The sequence below is a fragment of the Brienomyrus brachyistius genome, chromosome 1, assembly GCF_023856365.1.
Source record: "Brienomyrus brachyistius isolate T26 chromosome 1, BBRACH_0.4, whole genome shotgun sequence".
In the NCBI taxonomy this organism is placed as follows: Eukaryota; Metazoa; Chordata; class Actinopteri; order Osteoglossiformes; family Mormyridae; genus Brienomyrus; species Brienomyrus brachyistius.
This window is the reverse complement of record NC_064533.1, coordinates 7,136,451-7,156,031: the sequence shown is the minus strand read 5'-3', so window position 1 is coordinate 7,156,031 and position 19,581 is coordinate 7,136,451. Positions and strand designations below refer to the sequence as shown.

At 44.5% G+C, this 19,581-nt stretch overlaps 2 protein-coding genes across 2 annotated transcripts in view; one reads left to right on the top strand and one right to left on the bottom strand.

The window, feature by feature from the left end:
- Window positions 1–19,581, bottom strand: part of mapk8ip2 (mitogen-activated protein kinase 8 interacting protein 2) — a 50,332-nt gene that overhangs the window by 17,296 nt on the left and 13,455 nt on the right. The window contains exon 3 of the mRNA XM_049016033.1: window positions 7,446–7,551. Coding sequence (XP_048871990.1) covers window positions 7,446–7,551 — 106 coding nt within the window. The remainder of the gene's footprint in view (window positions 1–7,445; window positions 7,552–19,581) is intronic.
- Window positions 10,621–14,218, top strand: LOC125744349 (gastricsin-like). The gene is made up of 9 exons (XM_049016060.1): window positions 10,621–10,676; window positions 10,819–10,963; window positions 11,087–11,204; window positions 11,561–11,679; window positions 11,899–12,098; window positions 12,648–12,764; window positions 13,207–13,354; window positions 13,729–13,827; window positions 14,054–14,218. Exons 1-9 carry the CDS (start codon window positions 10,621–10,623, stop codon window positions 14,216–14,218), a joined length of 1,167 nt encoding a protein of 388 aa, XP_048872017.1.

Genomic DNA, 19,581 nt, shown 5'->3' with positions numbered 1-19,581 from the left:
ATCCCAGGACTTCCTGCTCTTCGCCACAACTGCCACTCAACCGCAAAAAAGCACAGAAACACGTTAGCACCCCGATGTAACTCGCATCCTTTTCATCAGCATTATCCTTTATTAAGGAACTGATGAACGTGGGTAGGTCACTATGGCTTAGATAAACTGTTGCACAGGAAACTTCAGCTCATGTTTACAATTTTATAAACTTCTTTTTTTTTTTATAAAACTGACATTTAAATGCCTCGATGGCCTTGTCCCAGAGTTCATGAGCAGGATGAACAGCAGCACAGCAGCCCCAACAAGAGGAGCAGCTAATGGAGACTGTAAACTAACAAAATACAAAACATCATTTGGTCAAACCTCGTTCTCATTTAGAGGACCTGAGATTTGGAATAAGTTACCATCAGCAATAAAACCGTCACCAAATGTCAGGGTCTTTAGGGCCCAGGTGAAAAAAATCGCTGAAACGAAAACAAACCTGTGATATTTTATATTAGTTATATTAATTAATTTACATTAATTTCTTGAGTGTATGTATGTGCGTGTCGGTGCAAATCAATAGTTGCTGTTGTTGTCTGTTTTTAAAAGTCCAACCAAGGACTAGGTTTGCAAATTAGCCTCTGGCTAGAAAACCTCTGTACAAAACAACGGTTGCATAGTTTTTACGTGTAACATTGTCTTTTGCTCCGTCCTCCTTCAATAAATCCAATAAATAGAAACAAGCATCAAGGCAGAAGCTGTATTTAACCAAATCCAGCTATGGATCCGGTTTCCTAGAACCACTTCGGCCTCTCTGTAGAAAAACATTGTAACCTTGAGCCATCGTCATTGGCACCCCTCTCTAACTCAAATGGACAGGTTTCAGAACCATGCTGTAGCAGGACGGCCGTGTCTCGACTCCCGCCAGCCAGCTTTCCACCAAAGGACACATATGCGGTGTTTACGCACAACCAGCGTTCTAAACCCAGAACCTTCCTCTCCTAGTGTTTGCGGTACTGAGATCGACTGCAGGAATTAACTCCTTCACTGAGAAACCTAATTAGATGTGTAGGTTCAAGGTGCAGATTTTCACAGGTTTACAGCACCGTGGTTCAGGAAGACAGATGCTGCTCAGAATTAGCAGCATGTTCTGGTTCATGTCTCCGACACATGAGAAAATGGTCTCCTCTGTCTCTCAGGTCCAGTAGTATCTGTGAGGAATTTATTCAATGACGTATATTTACCAGACCTGCTACCATAGGCACTTCCACACCGAAGGTCCAGAAGCTGGTTCCTGATCTGTCTGGACCTGGGACTTTTGTAGCTCCTGGCCACTTTCACTTTGCGGGACCAATATGCTAAACGAACATGGGAAATGTAAAAAATTCATAGGTTAAACTTCACTTATATGTTCATAGGAATCTACCCCCGCCCGCCCCCCACGCCAAAACTACGCAGGATAAATAAGCGTTTTTTTTTTGTTGTTATTTCTAAGTTATTGGGGTGGGGGGTCGCGATCAAAACGGGACACAGCCTTTTATTTATATTTTACTTACATCATCCCATATTGGAGAAATTGATGGAAATGCCCTGACAGGTGTGGATCCGCTTCTACCGGTTAGTGTCTTTATTGATCATTGTATATTTTTGTATTGATATTCCTGCTGTTTTCTCTTGGCGACACGCATTTTGCAATCTTCTGAATAGCGCTGGTCGGAATATCTGGTCATCCAGTATACCGGTTTTAAGTTCCTGCATGGTATGAATTTTTCATATGCCACCATACCGCAGCAAAACTGAAACAACAGCCATAATGCTTCAGTAGGCAGCAAATTACGTCATATTGCTTGTGTAGGAATCACTACAGATCGATGTGCAGAGTGTAATAAGAGGGGATCCCTGACTAACTGACAAACAACTATAACTTTATAACACAACAATGGATTACCCATAACTCCCTTTCTTTAACAGAGCAATAATGAAAATGAATACAAAAAAAATCAAATATTATATGAACATGTTACTTGTAACACAAATTTTAAAATCTCAAAGCAATTGTCCAGACACCTATATATACATCTATATTGATGCAGGCCCTTGATTTGGTTATTTTTCATCTTAAGTGATCTTGGATGCAAACTCCACACACATGTGACCCAGGTGGAGACTTGAACCCAGGTCCCAGAGGCGTGAGGCAACAGTGCTAACCACTGCACCACCATGCCACCCCCTCATGCTTTTTAATTAATAAACCTTGCTCAAGCCATTACTCAAATTAATCAGAGAACCTGAAATCACATTAAAATGAACACAGTAGGTAAAGGACAGCAGTCATGGTAAATGTGCTGGTATTTCTTATAACACACCGTTAAATAAACAAACACTGGATAAACCCAAATTAGGGTCACTGCTAATTTATTTCATTTAATAAATTTTTAACTAAAAGAAAGGATTTTTCCCACAATTGCACCAGTTTCAGTAAAAAAAAAGTCATTTATCCATTTAAAACCGAAGGTCAGTAATTTAAAGGAGCCTTTCACATTTAAAAATATAATAGAAACATTTTGTTTATCATGAGATGAATTCGGTTAATCAACAGCTTAGTTAAAGGCTAATTAGGAGCTTAATTAAAACGAAAGCCATCACACACAGAGGGCTTCCACAAGGAGGATTACGGTGCCTGGAAGTGATCACTCACGGACGTGCACGGAAATGCTGTCTGCACTTTCCACAGCATGCCAGGGAAATGGTCGACTTATTCCCAGCTTCTGCTGTGGCCTGAGCTGTGCCTGACCGCACTGTCCTGGTCAGACAGAGGTGCTGGACGATTAGGGTCACAGGGAGTGCGTGACAGGATGATTCATGTGGCTCAGCTCTGCCTTGGCAGGATTGTCAAGCTGTTACTCTCGGACAGGAAGGCCTCAGTAATGGTGAATGTATAATTCTTACATAAATTTACTGCCGTACCAAGGGCTCATGTTCTAACAGTCCATGACATGACCAGACATCCCATAGAAGCTAATGTGGCGCCCCCTGTCTAAGCCAAAGTGCAATTGGCTTGCTATGTCAGCACCCCTTCAGGAGATAACGTCCCATGCGGCGGCCTGCGTCGCTCAATGGGAGCTCAGCCTTCTGAATCTGATTCTGATTCACAACCTTCACACCGTGACCTTAAAAAGCGGGCGGCTTGCTCTCTAAACCCTGGAGTCCTAGAGTTTCACTGAAATGCTCAGGGTTTGCGCCATGAACTGACAGTCCCTGACTGAAGGGACGAGCCTCCTGAAATGACTCACTAGATCCGCCAGGCGCACGTTGACTTTAGTTGAGGAAATCCCCTGATAACGCGCCATCGTCAAAGGTGCTTTACACAGCACTTAACACAGCTGGTCGTGTAAACAATGAACCATTTTGTCAGTTCTGGCCTCCTGTTGCGTTTCAGCGGTCTTGAATGACCAAAGATTGGTAGATCGCTCATTGGCTAGTATCATGAATTTCCAGCTTCCCCCGTCAGCTGTACGCATGCGTCTTGGTGGCACATACCGCTGGGCACCGGAGCCACAGCCTGGCACCCCACTGGCCGTAGCTTAGCAACCCCTCTCCAGCCAGCCAATCGCACGATGATTTTACAGATTATGCAGATTATGGAAAACAGCTTCAGTATTCCAGTACATATTCAGTGCTGTAAGTACACTGGGCAGCTTCAGTTTAACGATTTCTCTCTGCTTCTAACTGACTACAATAAATAGTCTGTCCATAGCTTCTCACTATATATTCAGGCTCTTTTATCGCAAAAGACTGTCTTGCTGTTGGTGCGTTTATAGAATTCTAAAGCTCAGTATACGAATCGGGAAGCCTTTAAATACTCACTGCATTTCCACATCAGTCCCTACTTGTGGCCACCTCCCTTTTTATGCATGGTTTTCTGTAATAACATCTTGTTGCAGCCATGCGCTGATTTGTGCCAGGTTTCTTGTGGGAGCTGACAGACATGCCTCTCTGCCAGACTCACTGCCAGTTAGCCCCTGGCTGACAGTGTGCAGCTTGTAATTCAGACAGTGCCCTCAGGGCGTATTAATTTGAGCCATAAAATGGATAAATGATCCAAAATGAATTGAAAAGATTAGAATCCTTGTTCATACACACACTAGAGTATCTGTAGATAAACAATGATCAATAAACACTTTAAAAACAATGATAATATGGGACCTTGAGCTGGATTCCATGCAGACGTCGTGCACAGTGCAGGGGTTTAAAAACACCTCCATTCTCCACCAACAGGGGACGCTGCTTCTCAAGTTGATCCTTCCCAGGAGGCTCAACAAGTTATGTGGAGCCTGATGCCAACATACACGCCCTGACAACTGCAGAGCAGATTAACAAGTAGTACCAACCTCAAGTGCGACCGCCGGCAGGAACAGGACTGCCTTACCCCTGGGGAAGGTACTGCACTCTGGGGGGATGATAGACAACCCCCCCAGCCCCCCCCCCGCTGACAAGCACCCAACCTCCATACTGCCCTGCTGTGGCTTTGAACACTAGATCCTGTCATTTGTTTTGCTATATTAGCACAACATCTATATATCTATATATCTTTGTATCTATATATGTATATGTATATATATAACATTTGCTCACGTTGTGTAACTTCTGTCGGTGCTGTGCTCTTGGAAACCGAATTTCCCAGAGGAATCTACCCGAGGGATTAATAAAGTTTCTATCTATCTATCTATCTATCTATCTATCTATCTATCTATCTATCTATCTAACAACCAATTTCAACCACAAACTCATACTGTCTTTTGTTCACACTGTATTCATTTGGATTAACTAACCTGACTAAAGAATATTATAAAATAAGGGCCCTACAAAAGATTATTTAGTATTATTTTTATTATTCCATTTGAACATATTCTCACAATTTTGGAAGCATGTCATTTACTTACAGTTAAATGTATATATTGCTTTCAGTCGATATGTCTGTTCTCAGCATAATGGTGTAAGGCAGGTTTAAAGGTGTCACATCTCCCACTGTATGTGGTTTGCCAGAATCCCCCCGCATAGTGGTATAAGGCAGGTTTAAAAGTGTGACATCTCTCGCTTTATGTGGTTTGCAGGCAACCCCAGCATAATGGTGTAAGGCAGGTTTAAAAGTATCACATCTCTCGCTTTATGTGGTTTGCCAGAATCCCCCCGCATAGTGGTATAAGGCAGGTTTAAAAGTGTCACATCTCTCGCTTTATGTGGTTTGCAGGCAACCCCCAGCATAATGGTGTAAGGCAGGTTTAAAGGTGTCACATCTCTCGCTTTATGTGGTTTGCAGGCAACCCCCAGCATAATGGTGTAAGGCAGGTTTAAAGATGTCACATCTCCCACTTTATGTGGTTTGCCAGAATCCCCCAGCATAGTGGTATAAGGCAGGTTTAAAAGTGTCACATCTCTCGCTTTATGTGGTTTGCAGGCAACCCCCAGCATAATGGTGTAAGGTAGGTTTAAAGGTTTCACATCTCCCACTTTATGTGGTTTGCCAGAATCCCCCAGCATAATGGTGTAAGGCAGGTTTAAAGGTGTCACATCTCTCGCTTTATGTGGTTTGCCAGAGTCCCCCAGCATAGTGGTATAAGGCAGGTTTAAAAGTGTCACATCTCTCGCTTTATGTGGTTTGCAGGCAACCCCCAGCATAAAGGTGTAAGGCAGGTTTAAAGATGTCACATCTCTCGCTTTATGTGGTTTGCTGGCAACCCCCAGCATAATGGGGTAAGGCAGGTTTAAAGGTGTCACATCTCCCACTTTATGTGGTTTGCCAGAATCCCCCAGCATAGTGGTTTAAGGCAGGTTTAAAAGTGTCACATCTCTCGCTTTATGTGATTTGCAGGCAACCCCCAGCATAATGGTGTAAGGCAGGTTTAAAGGTGTCACATCTCCCACTTTATGTGGTTTGCCAGAATCCCCCAGCATAGTGGTTTAAGGCAGGTTTAAAAGTGTCACATCTCTCGCTTTATGTGATTTGCAGGCAACCCCCAGCATAATGGTGTAAGGCAGGTTTAAAGGTGTCATATCTCTCGCTTTATGTGGTTTGCCAGAATCCCCCAGCATAGTGGTTTAAGGCAGGTTTAAAAGTGTCACATCTCTCGCTTTATGTGATTTGCAGGCAACCCCCAGCATAATGGTGTAAGGCAGGTTTAAAGGTGTCACATCTCTCGCTTTATGTGGTTTGCAGGCAACCCCCAGCATAATGGTGTAAGGCAGGTTTAAAGGTGTCACATCTCCCACTTTATGTGGTTTGCAGGCAACCCCCAGTATAATGGTGTAAGGCAGGTTTAAAGGTGTCACATCTCCCACTTTATGTGGTTTGCAGGCAACCCCCAGTATAATGGTGTAAGGCAGGTTTAAAGGTGTCACATCTCCCACTTTATGTGGTTTGCCAGAATCCCCCAGCATAGTGGTTTAAGGCAGGTTTAAAAGTGTCACATCTCTCGCTTTATGTGATTTGCAGGCAACCCCCAGCATAATGGTGTAAGGCAGGTTTAAAGGTGTCACATCTCTCGCTTTATGTGGTTTGCTGGCAACCCCCAGCACGCTCTGCAGCAAAATGGTTTGGACATAAATGTGTTTTAGTGGATGGAGGACTTAGCTACAAAGTGCACACCCTCGTCAAGGCACCTTCTTAGTGAGGGTGAGCTGAGTCCGTAACACCATGATCTCCACACATTGCTTGTTTCTGACGAACAGAAGGAAAACAGAGTCGCAGAAAAACCCTTTTGACAAGATCAGCCGAAGTCCACGGCAGCTGATAAAACCCAATTTGATTTAAAGTTAAATAAGAATAATGGAAATAAATGACACCAGCAGATACATTTTCTCTTATAATCAGGTGAGTGGTGTTCATGTTTTTGGCAGATTTCTTATTCAGAGTGACCTTGATATTAAAACAAGGTCCGTACAATCCTGCGATTGGCTGATTCACGGTTACTAGGCACGGCCCTCCGGATTGTGCCTGTGATATGCTGGTACTTGGTCAGTCAGCTCTGGAAATATTGTTCTCTGAACAGAGCATTGTCTATAAGAGAACGGGGTTAAATAACAAATACTGTCACTACCCTCATCATCAGTGCACAACCAGAGCTATTAATGATGTTGTTGACACCTGTATACTACAAAACTAGGCTATGTACATGTATGAATTATTCATTACAGTATAAGACATGACTAGAAACATAACTTTGGCTGATTGCATTTCAATGGCATCTACCTAATTCTTAAAAGCCTTTACCTGCCAGTGACCTCAAAGACCTTTTTCTGTTTAATGCTCATGCTAATGTACCTTTGATCAATCTGTGTTTGAACAAACCTAAACGGTCCATTTAAGCTGATAATTTGTTCTCATTAAGGATGCAGAGAAGCATAATTTCCATGGTTTTCGCTGGGAAACAACGGCACTGCAGAGCTGATAGCGCGAAGGGAACAGCCCTCACCTTGTCGTAGGGGTCTGAGTCGTAGTTCAGCCCGATTCCGCAGTCATCCGTGATCTCGGACAAATCCTCATCATCAAACTCCTCCAGACTGATGTCGTGAGCTTGTCTGTGTGGACGACAAGGGAGATGGAGAACAGAGCTGTGAGACAAGGAGTTGGGAGGATCAGGGATCCGATCTGGGAATGGAAATAGCGAGACCGATCTGAAGGGATGAAACCAAAACAGCCATTTCGGGGGAAGTACAGGGGATTACAGATAAACCGAAGCCCGACAGGCGACTGGTACCAGACGGGTGGCAGTTAAGGGCTGGTAGGAAATCAGGATTTGGGGTGTTTACTGGGAATAAGGAAGAAACAAAAAAGCATTTGGAACGAGAAGCAGGTGAACTGAGGCATTGCGCCATGATACAACGGCACAGACAAAAAAGGCCGACATCAAAAATGAACTTACAGACAGCAAAATCATAAGCAACTCCGTCGAGGGAATGCACACTCAGACCCAGACACAGGAGAAGCCACATTTTTCACGTTTAATTTACTTATATATTCTATGCCAAGGAACTTCATGCAATGTTAAATGTGACCCATAACTTGAATATGTCTGACACGCCTTTGAGGATTTCCAGGCAACTAACCTAACATCATAAGTTTGATAAGATAAATTGCAGTACAGATATGACTAACCTTGAAATGTAGTTTACACTGCGCCTTCCCTGGGGGCTTTGAGGTCTACCTTCCGCTAGGTGTGCATGTAGCCTGCACGTCTCGAAACGCCCCAGAGCTTGTGTGTGTAAATATGCCCTTTGACAGACTGGCATGTTGTCCAGGCTGCAGCTCAACACGGGCTCTGGGAGGGTAGGGCACCTTTTAAGGTCCTTTTTACTGTATAAATTAAGGACCCCGACAGTAAGTCTAATCCATCATGCTCCTCCAACATCTGCAGCACTGGTCAATCTCTCTTTTTATGTACTAGAATAGCTACACTATCGCCGTCTATTCAATTTCTATACCCTAATATCTCTGCTTTATCAGTAATGAATAAAATATCTTTGTGGCTGAGTGGGACTGACCGCCTTTATGTTGCTGGCTAGAGGCGACAAGCAGGGTGCTGTGGGGGCCTTGGGTGGTACCCAAGAGACAGAGAACTTCTGTCTCCACCTAGATGTACTGGCGGAGTAACATGGGTGTGCTTATACCTCAGAACGTTTGACTCATTGCCCCTGTCAGTCTCAGGATAAAAAATTAATAGTGTCTATTGTTACTGATCAGCATTTTTAGCACATCGTCGCATCTCTGTTTCCTGACTCGGCAATTTTTGCGAGTACATGACCTGCGCAGGTTCCTGATTAACAACCAGCTGCCAGGCACTGGGGGCGAGGGCAGTGGACCGTGGGGTGCTTAATCACAAAGTTTTGGACTGGGTGGGGCTCTATATGATTCGTTTGCCTAGATCTCACCTTGTAGCTGCTCATAAATTATATTTATTTCAGGGCTGCTTGGGGAAGGACGATACTCACATCTGGAGTGTATTTGACAGCTCCAAATGATGAAAATCCCCCCCCCCCCCAAACCACCGCCTTTTTAGTCTTGAGACAGAAATACATTAGACTGTGCAGAGCTGCCTTTAGAAGTACTGCTTCTCTTTCGTCGTGCTGTCTATCCATCTATTGCGGCTTCAGCCTTAGATGATTCAGGAGAAGGGAGCCCATCGTTAATGAGCTCAGGTTAAGTGCAGCAGATAGATGCTACTTTCACTCGGCTTCCTGACCAATCACGGCACATCGGAACTGACCAGAGTACTGCAGTGTTGCCAGGGAGCTGGACAGGGATTAAGCATCTATGCAGCATTAAACCCTAAGGCGCAGGCTTGATAACGGAGGCTGGGTGTAATGTGACAATCGTTAACAAAGAGCTCCATTGCAGATACAGCACCAAGACGTCAAAGACATATTGTCATCACGGTCATTATCATAAAAGAAGCCTCTATTGGTCAAATATCCTGCATCCTGCATCACCCAAGAACCAATCATAGCTCAGCAGGACACATGGACTATTTTGCATATTGGTTCAGCTTTGGCACGGTCCAACCTGCCTTGTTTAGTATGAAGGGACCAGCAAAGGAAAACTCTGCACAGCCAGCTGATCCCCCCCCAGGGAACTCCAGTTTATTCTGCCTGGGGTGAGATGATAGGAATCCATCTGCACAGGCAAATGAAGAAAGAGAAGTTTTAAAACAGTTTTGTGCCACCACAAATCATACGTGGCTTGTCTTTGAATGAAACCGACGGTTGTCCGTTAGCTGGTGAGAAGGCTTTGCATGGGGCCGGCTTTCCGTCTAGGAGAAGGTCACAACGATTTCTGCTTGGCCCTGAAACATGGCAAGTGATGGCCTTACATCGATAGGTCATCCATCATACGCCTCAGGCTGTGAAGCACCTCAGATCTATACACTGGGACGTCCATGGAGCTCAATTCATCACCTCCAACCAGCAAAATAACGATCATAATGAGAATATCACACATTGTTCACTGCTACAAAGGTCCACATCGTCAATAACATTATTCATGCAATTCTACAATCATCTCATCCCTCTGTTTTTATAGATTCTTATCCTGAGGGCTACACTCCTCTTTAGGATGGCTTGTTCAGCTTTGGGATAACAATAAAAGTAATAATTATTTATAAAGGATAGATGAAATGCACCTTTGGAAGGCATTTCTGATTTTTGCCTTTATATATTTCGGCCTTTTGATTTGGAGTTAACGATAGTGACATATTTTGGAAACAAAGTACATCACTGACCACCGGCCCCCACCTGTATTACTGTATTAGCTTAAATACCATGTCTTTATGAAACTGAAAAAATAGGTCATTTTTTTTAAGTGAAAGATAGAATTGTTTAAGAGTACGAGTCAATGTAAAGCTCTGTTGATGATAATGTGCCAAATAATGAAGAAGTATTTGCTGTTCAAACCATTTAAAGTGTGTTTATCACTAATGTGCTGCTTTATTATGGACCTATTTGCAGACCGACATATTTAGTCCTTGTATCTTAATGGAAAGTTATGGAAAAAATGGAGATTAGGAGCCGTGTTTGACCTGATAAAAGGACCCTGCAGTGCATATATAAAGACATGTCAGTCTTTCTGATAATGCATCTACTATCAGAGTGACCATGAAGTGGCTGTTCGTCGTGCTGGCCTGTGCGGCTCTTTCTGAGGGACTCGTCAGGTGAGCTTCTTCAACTTCTCTGCAATTCATAAATTAAGTATATTATAAAAAAAACAGTCATTCATAGCGTTCTAAATAAGCAGCAATGTTAACATGATGTTAAGGCCAGCAAAGTAGGTCTGTCTATGTGTTTTTTTCCCAGAATCCCTCTGAAGAAGACCAAGTCTATCAGGTCCCGTCTGAGGGAGCAAGGGGTGCATCTGCCCAACTTTGATCCAGCCCTCAAGTACGAACCCTACCGATCCCTGGCTTCATCCGTCATTCAGCCCTTGAACAACTATGCTGATGTAAGTGATCCCTTACTTTCATGTCAAGGAGAGCAGAGACGTGAAATCAACCACAAAATGAATAGTATCGGGGTGCAGTCTGAGGTGTTGAGGATAATGGGGTACAATGTCGGCTCTTATTAGACGACATATTACGGACCCATCACGGCCGGGACTCCACCACAGTCTTTCACAGTCCTGTTCGATACTGGCTCAGCCAACCTGTGGGTAGACTCAGTTTACTGCAGCACTCAGGCCTGCGGTAAGTCTCGTGGATATCTCATCGCCCATCTTCAGAACCTCACCTTAAACTTCTCGTTTTACCTTGTCTGCGTCTTCAAAGCTTCAACGCTATACTCTTACAGCCAAATCTATGTTCTCAGAAAACGCATATTGCCAGAGGGGGTATTTCATGGCTGAAAATATCACATTAACTATGAATTCTGAATGTATAATTGACAGGTTATTTAAAAAGCATGCTAAAGTTGTTTTTAAACTCATTTTTTTCTGATTTTGTCTTAAGTTTAGGCCAAAGTTGCCATTTTTATTCTTAGTGTCAAAAAGATTTTTGTACTCCATATATGAAAAATCTCAAAAAAAAAAACGTTGTTTTTATAGTGTCCCACACTCAGTTTAACCCCAAAGAGTCCAGCACCTACTACAGCAATGGTGAAACCTTCTACCTTCCATATGGAGCTGGAAGCCTTAACGGTGTCTTTGGCTATGACACGGTCAATGTGAGTCTGAGCCGTCAAATCGAGTCATTTTTAAAAATGCTAATTTTCATGCGACTGTCACCTTTTCCCTTTTTATTGACATATGCATACTTTGGCCACACCCTGAGCTGTGTTGGCACCTGCCCAGGGTTCCCAGGATAGGCTCCAGGCCCCCACAACCCCAGTGGGGTTTAAGCGGATACTTTGACCAACAAGAAAATGTTGTGTTGTTGCCTCCAGGTTGGGGGGATTGTCATCAAAGAACAGCAGATTGGCCTGAGCACCAGTGAACCTGGCGAGAACTGGGTGGTGGCTCCATTTGATGGTATCCTGGGACTGTCTTACCCATCCATTGCTGCCGGAGGACAGACCCCTGTGATGGACAGCATGATGCAGGATAACCTGCTCCAGGAGGACGTTTTTGCCTTCTACCTAACTGGGTACGGCAAACTAAATCTGTCTAGTGTTCAGAATTACACTCTAATATTCCTTATTGGTCTGTTATTTGTCCTATTATCCACCCTGCACCTGTCACTTACCCTGCACCTGTCCCCCACCCTGCACCTGTCCCATACGCTACACCTGTCCCCCACCTTGCACCTGTCCCCCACCCTGCACCTGTTCTTTACCCTGCACCTGTCCCCTACCCTGCACCTGTCCTTTACCCTGCACCTGTCTTCTACCCTGCACCTGTTCTTTACTCTGCACCTGTCCCATACGCTGCACCTGTCCCCTACCCTGCACCTGTCCTCTACCCTTCACCTGTCCCCCACACTGCACCTGTCCCCAACCCTGCACCTCTCCCCTACCCTGCACCTGTCTTCTACCCAGCACCTGTCCTCAACCCTGCAACTGTGCCATAAGAATTTCACTGTGTTCCTCAGAACATGTGACAATAAAAAGTTGAAAATGAAACTGATAGACTGCAGCGATGGCTCTTTGAAGGTTTATGAATGACTGTCACTGACTGCCTTCATGTCCCTGGACAGAAATGAGGAGGAGGGCAGTGAGGTGGCTTTTGGTGGAGTCGATACTTCCAAGTACCAGGGCCAGATCTACTGGACTCCTGTCACCGCAGAGACCTACTGGCAGATCGCCATCAATGGGTTTGTACCCATTTAAAACTTATTCCACCCCTATGAATATTTGGATAAAACATTTTACTGTGCTATAATGCTGATTATACAATGGCACTTTTGGATTATTGAATCTGAGTGGTCAGAAGGGTGTGCAGTCACTTTCTATAACTGTACATGTAGTTCCAGCTAGGTGAGTCACAGCAGTAAATCAATTAACGGAAACAAAGTGGAAAAACGAAAGTGCTTTAGGCTTGTAACGTGAAAATAAAACGTTTAGGTACAAACCTGCAAGGCAAATGTGTAATAAACGTAGTATAAGTGGGATAAGCTGTGTGTTATATGTTTTTCAATGTGCAAAGAACCACTTCACATGCATTAACCCTTATTTAAATTATCCTAAATTATCCCTTATTTAAATCTTCCTGTCAGTCCATTACTGTTTTCTGACTTGGCGATCTGGCCTCTCCAGCTTCCTCATCAACAACCAGGCAACAGGCTGGTGCAGCGAGGGCTGCCAGGCCATCGTGGACACAGGCACCTCCCAGCTTACCTGCCCACAGCAGTATCTTGGATCCCTGATGCAGAGTATTGGGGCCCAAGCCAACCAGAATGGCGAGGTAATACAGATCTCGCAGGGATAAGGAATTGTAAGAAAAGACTGAGATACAAGAGACACAACAGCAGCCTATTTAAACTATAGCTATTAGCTATATCTGTTGATTTAATGACAAATGCACAAGCCAATGAATATAGAAAGATAACTATGACAACCATGTCAAATGTTGGGGTGAGGAATAACAGAGACAGCGGTGGGGGGGGGGGTGGGGGGGCATTACAATTTGTTATCCTACGATTATAATATTACGATTATAAGAAGGAACAAGAGCAGAAGTATGAATTTGTTTTTCTTTAAATGTCCATTTCAAATAGTTAAAAAGTTCTTATCCGTAATAATTATACATTCTTATATGGATAATCATTATTGTTCCAGTACATGGTTGACTGCAGCGAAGTGAACAACCTTCCCACCATCGCCTTCAATATCAACGGAGTCGACTTCTCTCTGCCACCCTCCGCCTACATCTCTGAGGTACGTTCTCAGTGGGTTCTCATGGACAATTTCCGGATGGTGATGAGAAACATGTGAGAACCTGAAATGAGCTCCACATATTCCTATCCAAAGGGCTGAGGAAACTGTGAAGTAAGCCATCAATAAAATTGAAGTCAGATAGCCCTGAATTGCGTTTACATGAATGCAAGATTGGAACCTCACTTCTTGAAAGAAAATGACTTTTGTTTCTTTTCAATCTTCCCAGGAAAACCAGAATGGATATGAATATTGCATGGTGGCCATTTCATCCACCTACTTACCGTCTCAGAACGGCCAACCCCTCTGGATTCTGGGAGATGTCTTCCTGAGGGAGTATTACTCTGTCTATGACCGTGCAAACAACCGGATGGGATTTGCTGAAGTTGCCTAAAGTATCCAGTCCACTTCCATGCATGACATGCTAACATGTGAACACAGCAAACACACAGTGAACACACCTCCTTCCCTCCCATAACTGCGACACGGTGGGCGGGGTTAAAAGGGTTGGTAACATCAGCAGGCCCTTCAGAACTCGTACTAATGCTGCCCAACAGAATGTCTTTGAAACAACTGAAAGTTTCACAGCAAATCACTATTGAAACCATCCTCACTCCACATCTTTCTTTGGTATTTCTGGTCCTGTTTAGTAGAAATGTTTAGTAGAGCTGGAAATGATTAATTCTTAACAACTGGAATAAACAATCTCTAATGGCACATCATCTCGTTGCATTTTCTTAAGACACACATCTATGAAAATATCATATTTTATTTATCTATCATTTTACTGTAGCCAAAGCAGCATGGGGCAGTGGTCTGACAGTATATAGATATGTGGAGTGGTTATTTATTATTATTTTGTCATTATCATCCATTTTCTGTAATCACTTCACTTGCCCAATTCAGGGTCATGGGGCAGGGGGTGCGGGGGAGGGGCAGTGTCCTGAATCTATGGGCGCAAGGCAGAGAACAACCCAGTATGGGGCAGTAACCCAGTGCAAGGCACATTCACACACCATTCAGTCACACAGGCACACCGACGGGCAATTTGGTAACTCAAATTAACCTCAGCATGTTTTTGGACTATGGGGGGGTGGGGGAACCGGAAGCCCCATGATCACATGGGGAGAACATGCTAACTCTACATAAATGCCACAGCGGGGGCACAAAGCCTGGTCCTAGAGATCTGAGACCACTGCACCACCGTGCCATATTATTATTAATATTATTACTATTATTATTATTATTATTATTATGACCCATTATATTCGCACAATACTTTTACTGACTCCATCACATTCAGCTCATGCAGACCTTGTCTGATAGATAAGGACTCCAAATATTAAGGTTCAACAAGATAAAATGTGACCATGACAAGATATTTACTTTGTTTTTTTAATCACATATATTTCTTGATAACCTACATAAATTTAGGTAATGATAAATGTACAGGGGGAGAGGGCAGTGTCCGCAGCCTTTGGGCACAAGACAGAGAACAATCCAGGATGGGGCAGCAACCACCGACGGGCAATTTGGACTATGGGGGGGCAGGGGGGCGGGGCTATTGTGGTGCTGAGGCGTCGCCTGCTACATGGCGGCACTTGGGTCCCAGTTTGAGGCGACCCATCCGGGTAGGCGTGTGGAATGTCTTGTCTCTCTGGCAAGATGACCATCTTCCTCTGCTGTAGGGGAAGCTTCTTAAACTCCATGTTTCGGTGGCAGCACTCTCTGAGGTGCGCAGACCGAGGAGTGGTCAGGTCTCTGTAGGTGGGTGTACCTACTTTTGGTCTGGTCGGTCTGATGGCTGCCATACTCAGGGAGTAGCTGTTGCTGGAGCCAAACTGTCTTCTCTGTTGCTCCAACCGCAGTGAGTGATGTCTCATTGAGGGAGACATTTTACTCGCCTCTTCGCTCGGTGGTTGAAGGGTGCCCATGAGGTGACACTCCTCTGGTCATGAGTGACTTCAGTGCGACCACTGGCACTGGCCATGAGGATTGTGTCAGTCCTCATGGGTCTGGAGACCACGATGAAAGCGGCTCCATGTTCCATGTTCCTTGACTTTGCGAAAGGTCAGGGGTTACAGGTCGCTGGATCCTGGTTCCAATGCCCTGAGCCGCATCGTTGGACTTGGTACTCCAGTACTGGTGGTGCCGTGAAGGAAATCAATTAGATCCTCTTGGGCAGATGTTGGAGACTCCAGCAGAACTGCATGGTCTACAGAAGTGCCCAGTTTGTGAATTCTGACCACAGCCTTATTGTTGCTACTCCGAAGATTCAGCTTAGATCCAGTAGGCTGGATCACCTACTAGGAGAACGAGGCTGACCAGACTCCAAGATCAAGCGGTTTCTGATGATTTGTATGCAATTTGTGTGAAGAACTTACAGACTTGGGTGCAGCTGCTGACTCTAATGTGATGTGGGAGACCTTCCATGATAAGAGCCTGAAGGTTGCCGAGGATTGTGCTAGTGTTGCCGGTGTTCCCAGAAGGACGTGTTTCATCTCGCAGGGCATCCTAGATATTATGGAGGGGAGTCACAGTGCATAACTTGGTGGCAACTCCAAGCTGTACCGGGAATTGAGAAGGGCGGCTGTGAGGAGTCTGAGGGCAGATAAGGAGGCGTTTGTTAGACGAATCCATGAGCAGGTGACACACCATCTGTGGTCTAGTGACCCATGTCCTGCTTACAGAGGAATTGAAGCATTACGCACGGAAGGAGGGTAGGGAAGGATGCAGGGATCTGTGGTATCCAGAGTGAACTTCTCCAGGCTGGTGATAAGGCTGTCCTCCTGGCATTGCAGACAATCTTTGCTTCCATTTGGGAGTCAGGCATCATCCCAACTGACTGGAAAGGGAAGGGTGATCACCTGGATTGTGGCAACTACAGAGGGATAACACTGCTTTCAGTACCGGGTAAGGTCCTTGCTGGGGTCATCCTTAACAGTATCTGTGATCACTTGCTTGCCTGTCAGCGACTGGAACAGTCTGGTTTTATGCCTAAGAAGTCAACCATTGACTATATCCTTGCACTGAGGTTTCTCATCAAGTGCAAGCATGAATATTGGCAGAGGTTCTTTGCAGCCTTTGTTGATTTTCATAAAGTGTTCAACTCAGTTGATAGAGTTGCCCTGTGGGACATTCTGAGATTTTGCGGGATCTCCCTGAAGTTACTGGACATCATGGCCGGCTTATACACTGGTACTGTGAGTGCCGTGCAGAGTAGAGGGAGAACCTCTGCGTTCTTTCCAGTTGATTCTGGGGTTTGCCAAGGGGTCGTGGGGTCCAGCTGTGGGGCATCCATCGGTGAAGAAAGATTTACTGATCTTGACTTTGCCGACAATGCTGTGATCTCAGTGGAGTCAATAGAGGGTCTGATTGGGGCTCTCGAGAGACTAAGTGAGGAGTCTGAGTGTCTGGGATTGCGGCTGTCCTGGATAAAGACTAAGATCCAGGCATTTAATGACTTCTTGGGTGCAGCCATCAGTAGCGTGTCTGTCTGCGGGGAGAATTTCAACCTTGTTGAGAGATTTACCTACCTTGGCAGTGACATTCATGTGTCAGGTGACTCTTCCTATGAAGTCAGCAGATGGATTGGAAGAGCATGGGGGGTCATGAGGTCGCTGGAAAGGGGTGTGTGGCGTTACCGATATATTTTCTAGAGGATGAAGGTCCAAGTATTTAGAGTCCTGGTGTTCCCTGTCTTGCTGTATGGCTGTGAGACATGGACACTATCCAGTGAGCAGTTATCCATAACTGCGACACGGTGGGCGGGGTTAAAAGGGGTGGTAACATCAGCAGGCCCTTCAGAACTTGTACTAATGCTGCCCAACAGAATGTCTTTGAAACAACTGAAAGTTTCACAGCAAATCACTATTGAAACCATCCCCTCTCCACATCATTGTTTGGTATTTCTGGTCCTGTTTAGTAGAGCTGGAAATGATGAATTGTTCACAATTGGAATAAACAATCTCTAACGATATTTATGTTTACCCTGACACCCAGTTCCAATGTACTGGATAATGGACCCATATGGTTACTAAATATCACTACACTTAAATGCCTTGTTCCATCTTCTAGATAATGGGATCTATGTTTCAGTGCTTCCTTCAAAAAACACAGAAAGGCACCAGCCTCCAGCCTCCTGTGAAGGATCAGTTCAGGGCTGCCCCCACAAACCATGATGTCCCGGGTTCTCTCCTGTGCCACGGTGCTCCAGCTCTGCCCCTAGCTGTCAGATTTATCCTTTCTAGCTACATTTGCCAGTCACAGAAATCACAAAACCCCCTGGGTCACCTCCCACATTCCCAAGACAAGCAACTAGACTGTAAAAGTTCGCTATAGTGTTTGAGCATGCCTGCGTATCCCCAGCCATTGGCCGGCGACCTGTTCAGAATGTATGCCTACCCGGTCTCTGTGCTGCCTGGCGTAGGCTCCAGGACCCCAAAATCAATTTCCATAATAATCAGATGGACGGATGGATGGATGGATTAATTGAGGGATAGATGATCTTAAATGAGGCAGCAATCATATCCGTAGCAGGTGTTGAGGGACAGCCATAATACCTGACCAAATTGTCCAAAAATCATCAGAGAAGACATTTTTATAGGGGAAAGGACATAAGAAGAAACTCTTAGATTGTGACAAGCGAGCATTAAATGTAATCAGACAAGCGACTTTCCCCAATCTCCGACAGCATTACTTCATTACTCTAACACACATCGACAACGTTACTTGGGTTACTGTGGCAATACACCCTCAACTCTTCCAATCATCTCTCTGATATGCTATCGGTGAAACTCCTGTGATATCATGGGATGTTACACACTCACCCCATGGTTGTAGTTACAAGTTAAAATTAAAAATGAAATATAACTCTTGTGACTTGGTGTGCTCATCCATGAAAAATCACTAAAGGCCCCCATGCTAATTATAGGAAACAGGAACCAAAATAGGCTACATTACTGCTGACCTTGGTTGCCTCAAAATAAAAAAAAAATAAACTTGTTAAAAAATGTGATGGTCATTGTCTACATACAGTGAGACAGCCGTGTCAGTAAGGCAGCCGATCTTTTTCTGACACGATCTGGTGCACAGTGTGTGTAACCGGAAACTGTTTATTTGTATTTGTTCATTCATTTGCCATGTGTTCGCAAAAAAGAAAAACAAAAAAACAAGTAGCTTCTGTTCTGCCAATAAAATGTATTTTGAATGTGAATTTCTGCATCCCTTCCTGTATTCCTGTGTTTCCTGGTGATCAGCCAATCAGAAGACACCATCAGGCAGAATTAATTTCCCTGCGATTCCTACTTCAGCTTTAGTACTCAGCACTGACTCGTCCTCTGAGAGAAATGTGGTGTCCGCAGCCAATGGGCACAAGGGAGAACATGAGAACAACCCAGTATGGGGCAGTAACCCAGTGTAAGGCACATTCACACACCATTCACTCACACAGGCACACCGACGGGCAATTTGGTAACTCAAATTAACCTCAGCATGTTTTTGGACTATGGGGGGGTGGGGGAACCGGAAGCCCCATGATCACATGGGGAGAACATGCTAACTCTACATAAATGCCACAGCGGGGGCACAAAGCCTGGTCCTAGAGATCTGAGACCACTGCACCACCGTGCCATATTATTATTAATATTATTACTATTATTATTATTATTATTATTATATTCGCACAATACTTTTACTGACTCCATCACATTCAGCTCATGCAGACCTTGTCTGATAGATAAGGACTCCAAATATTAA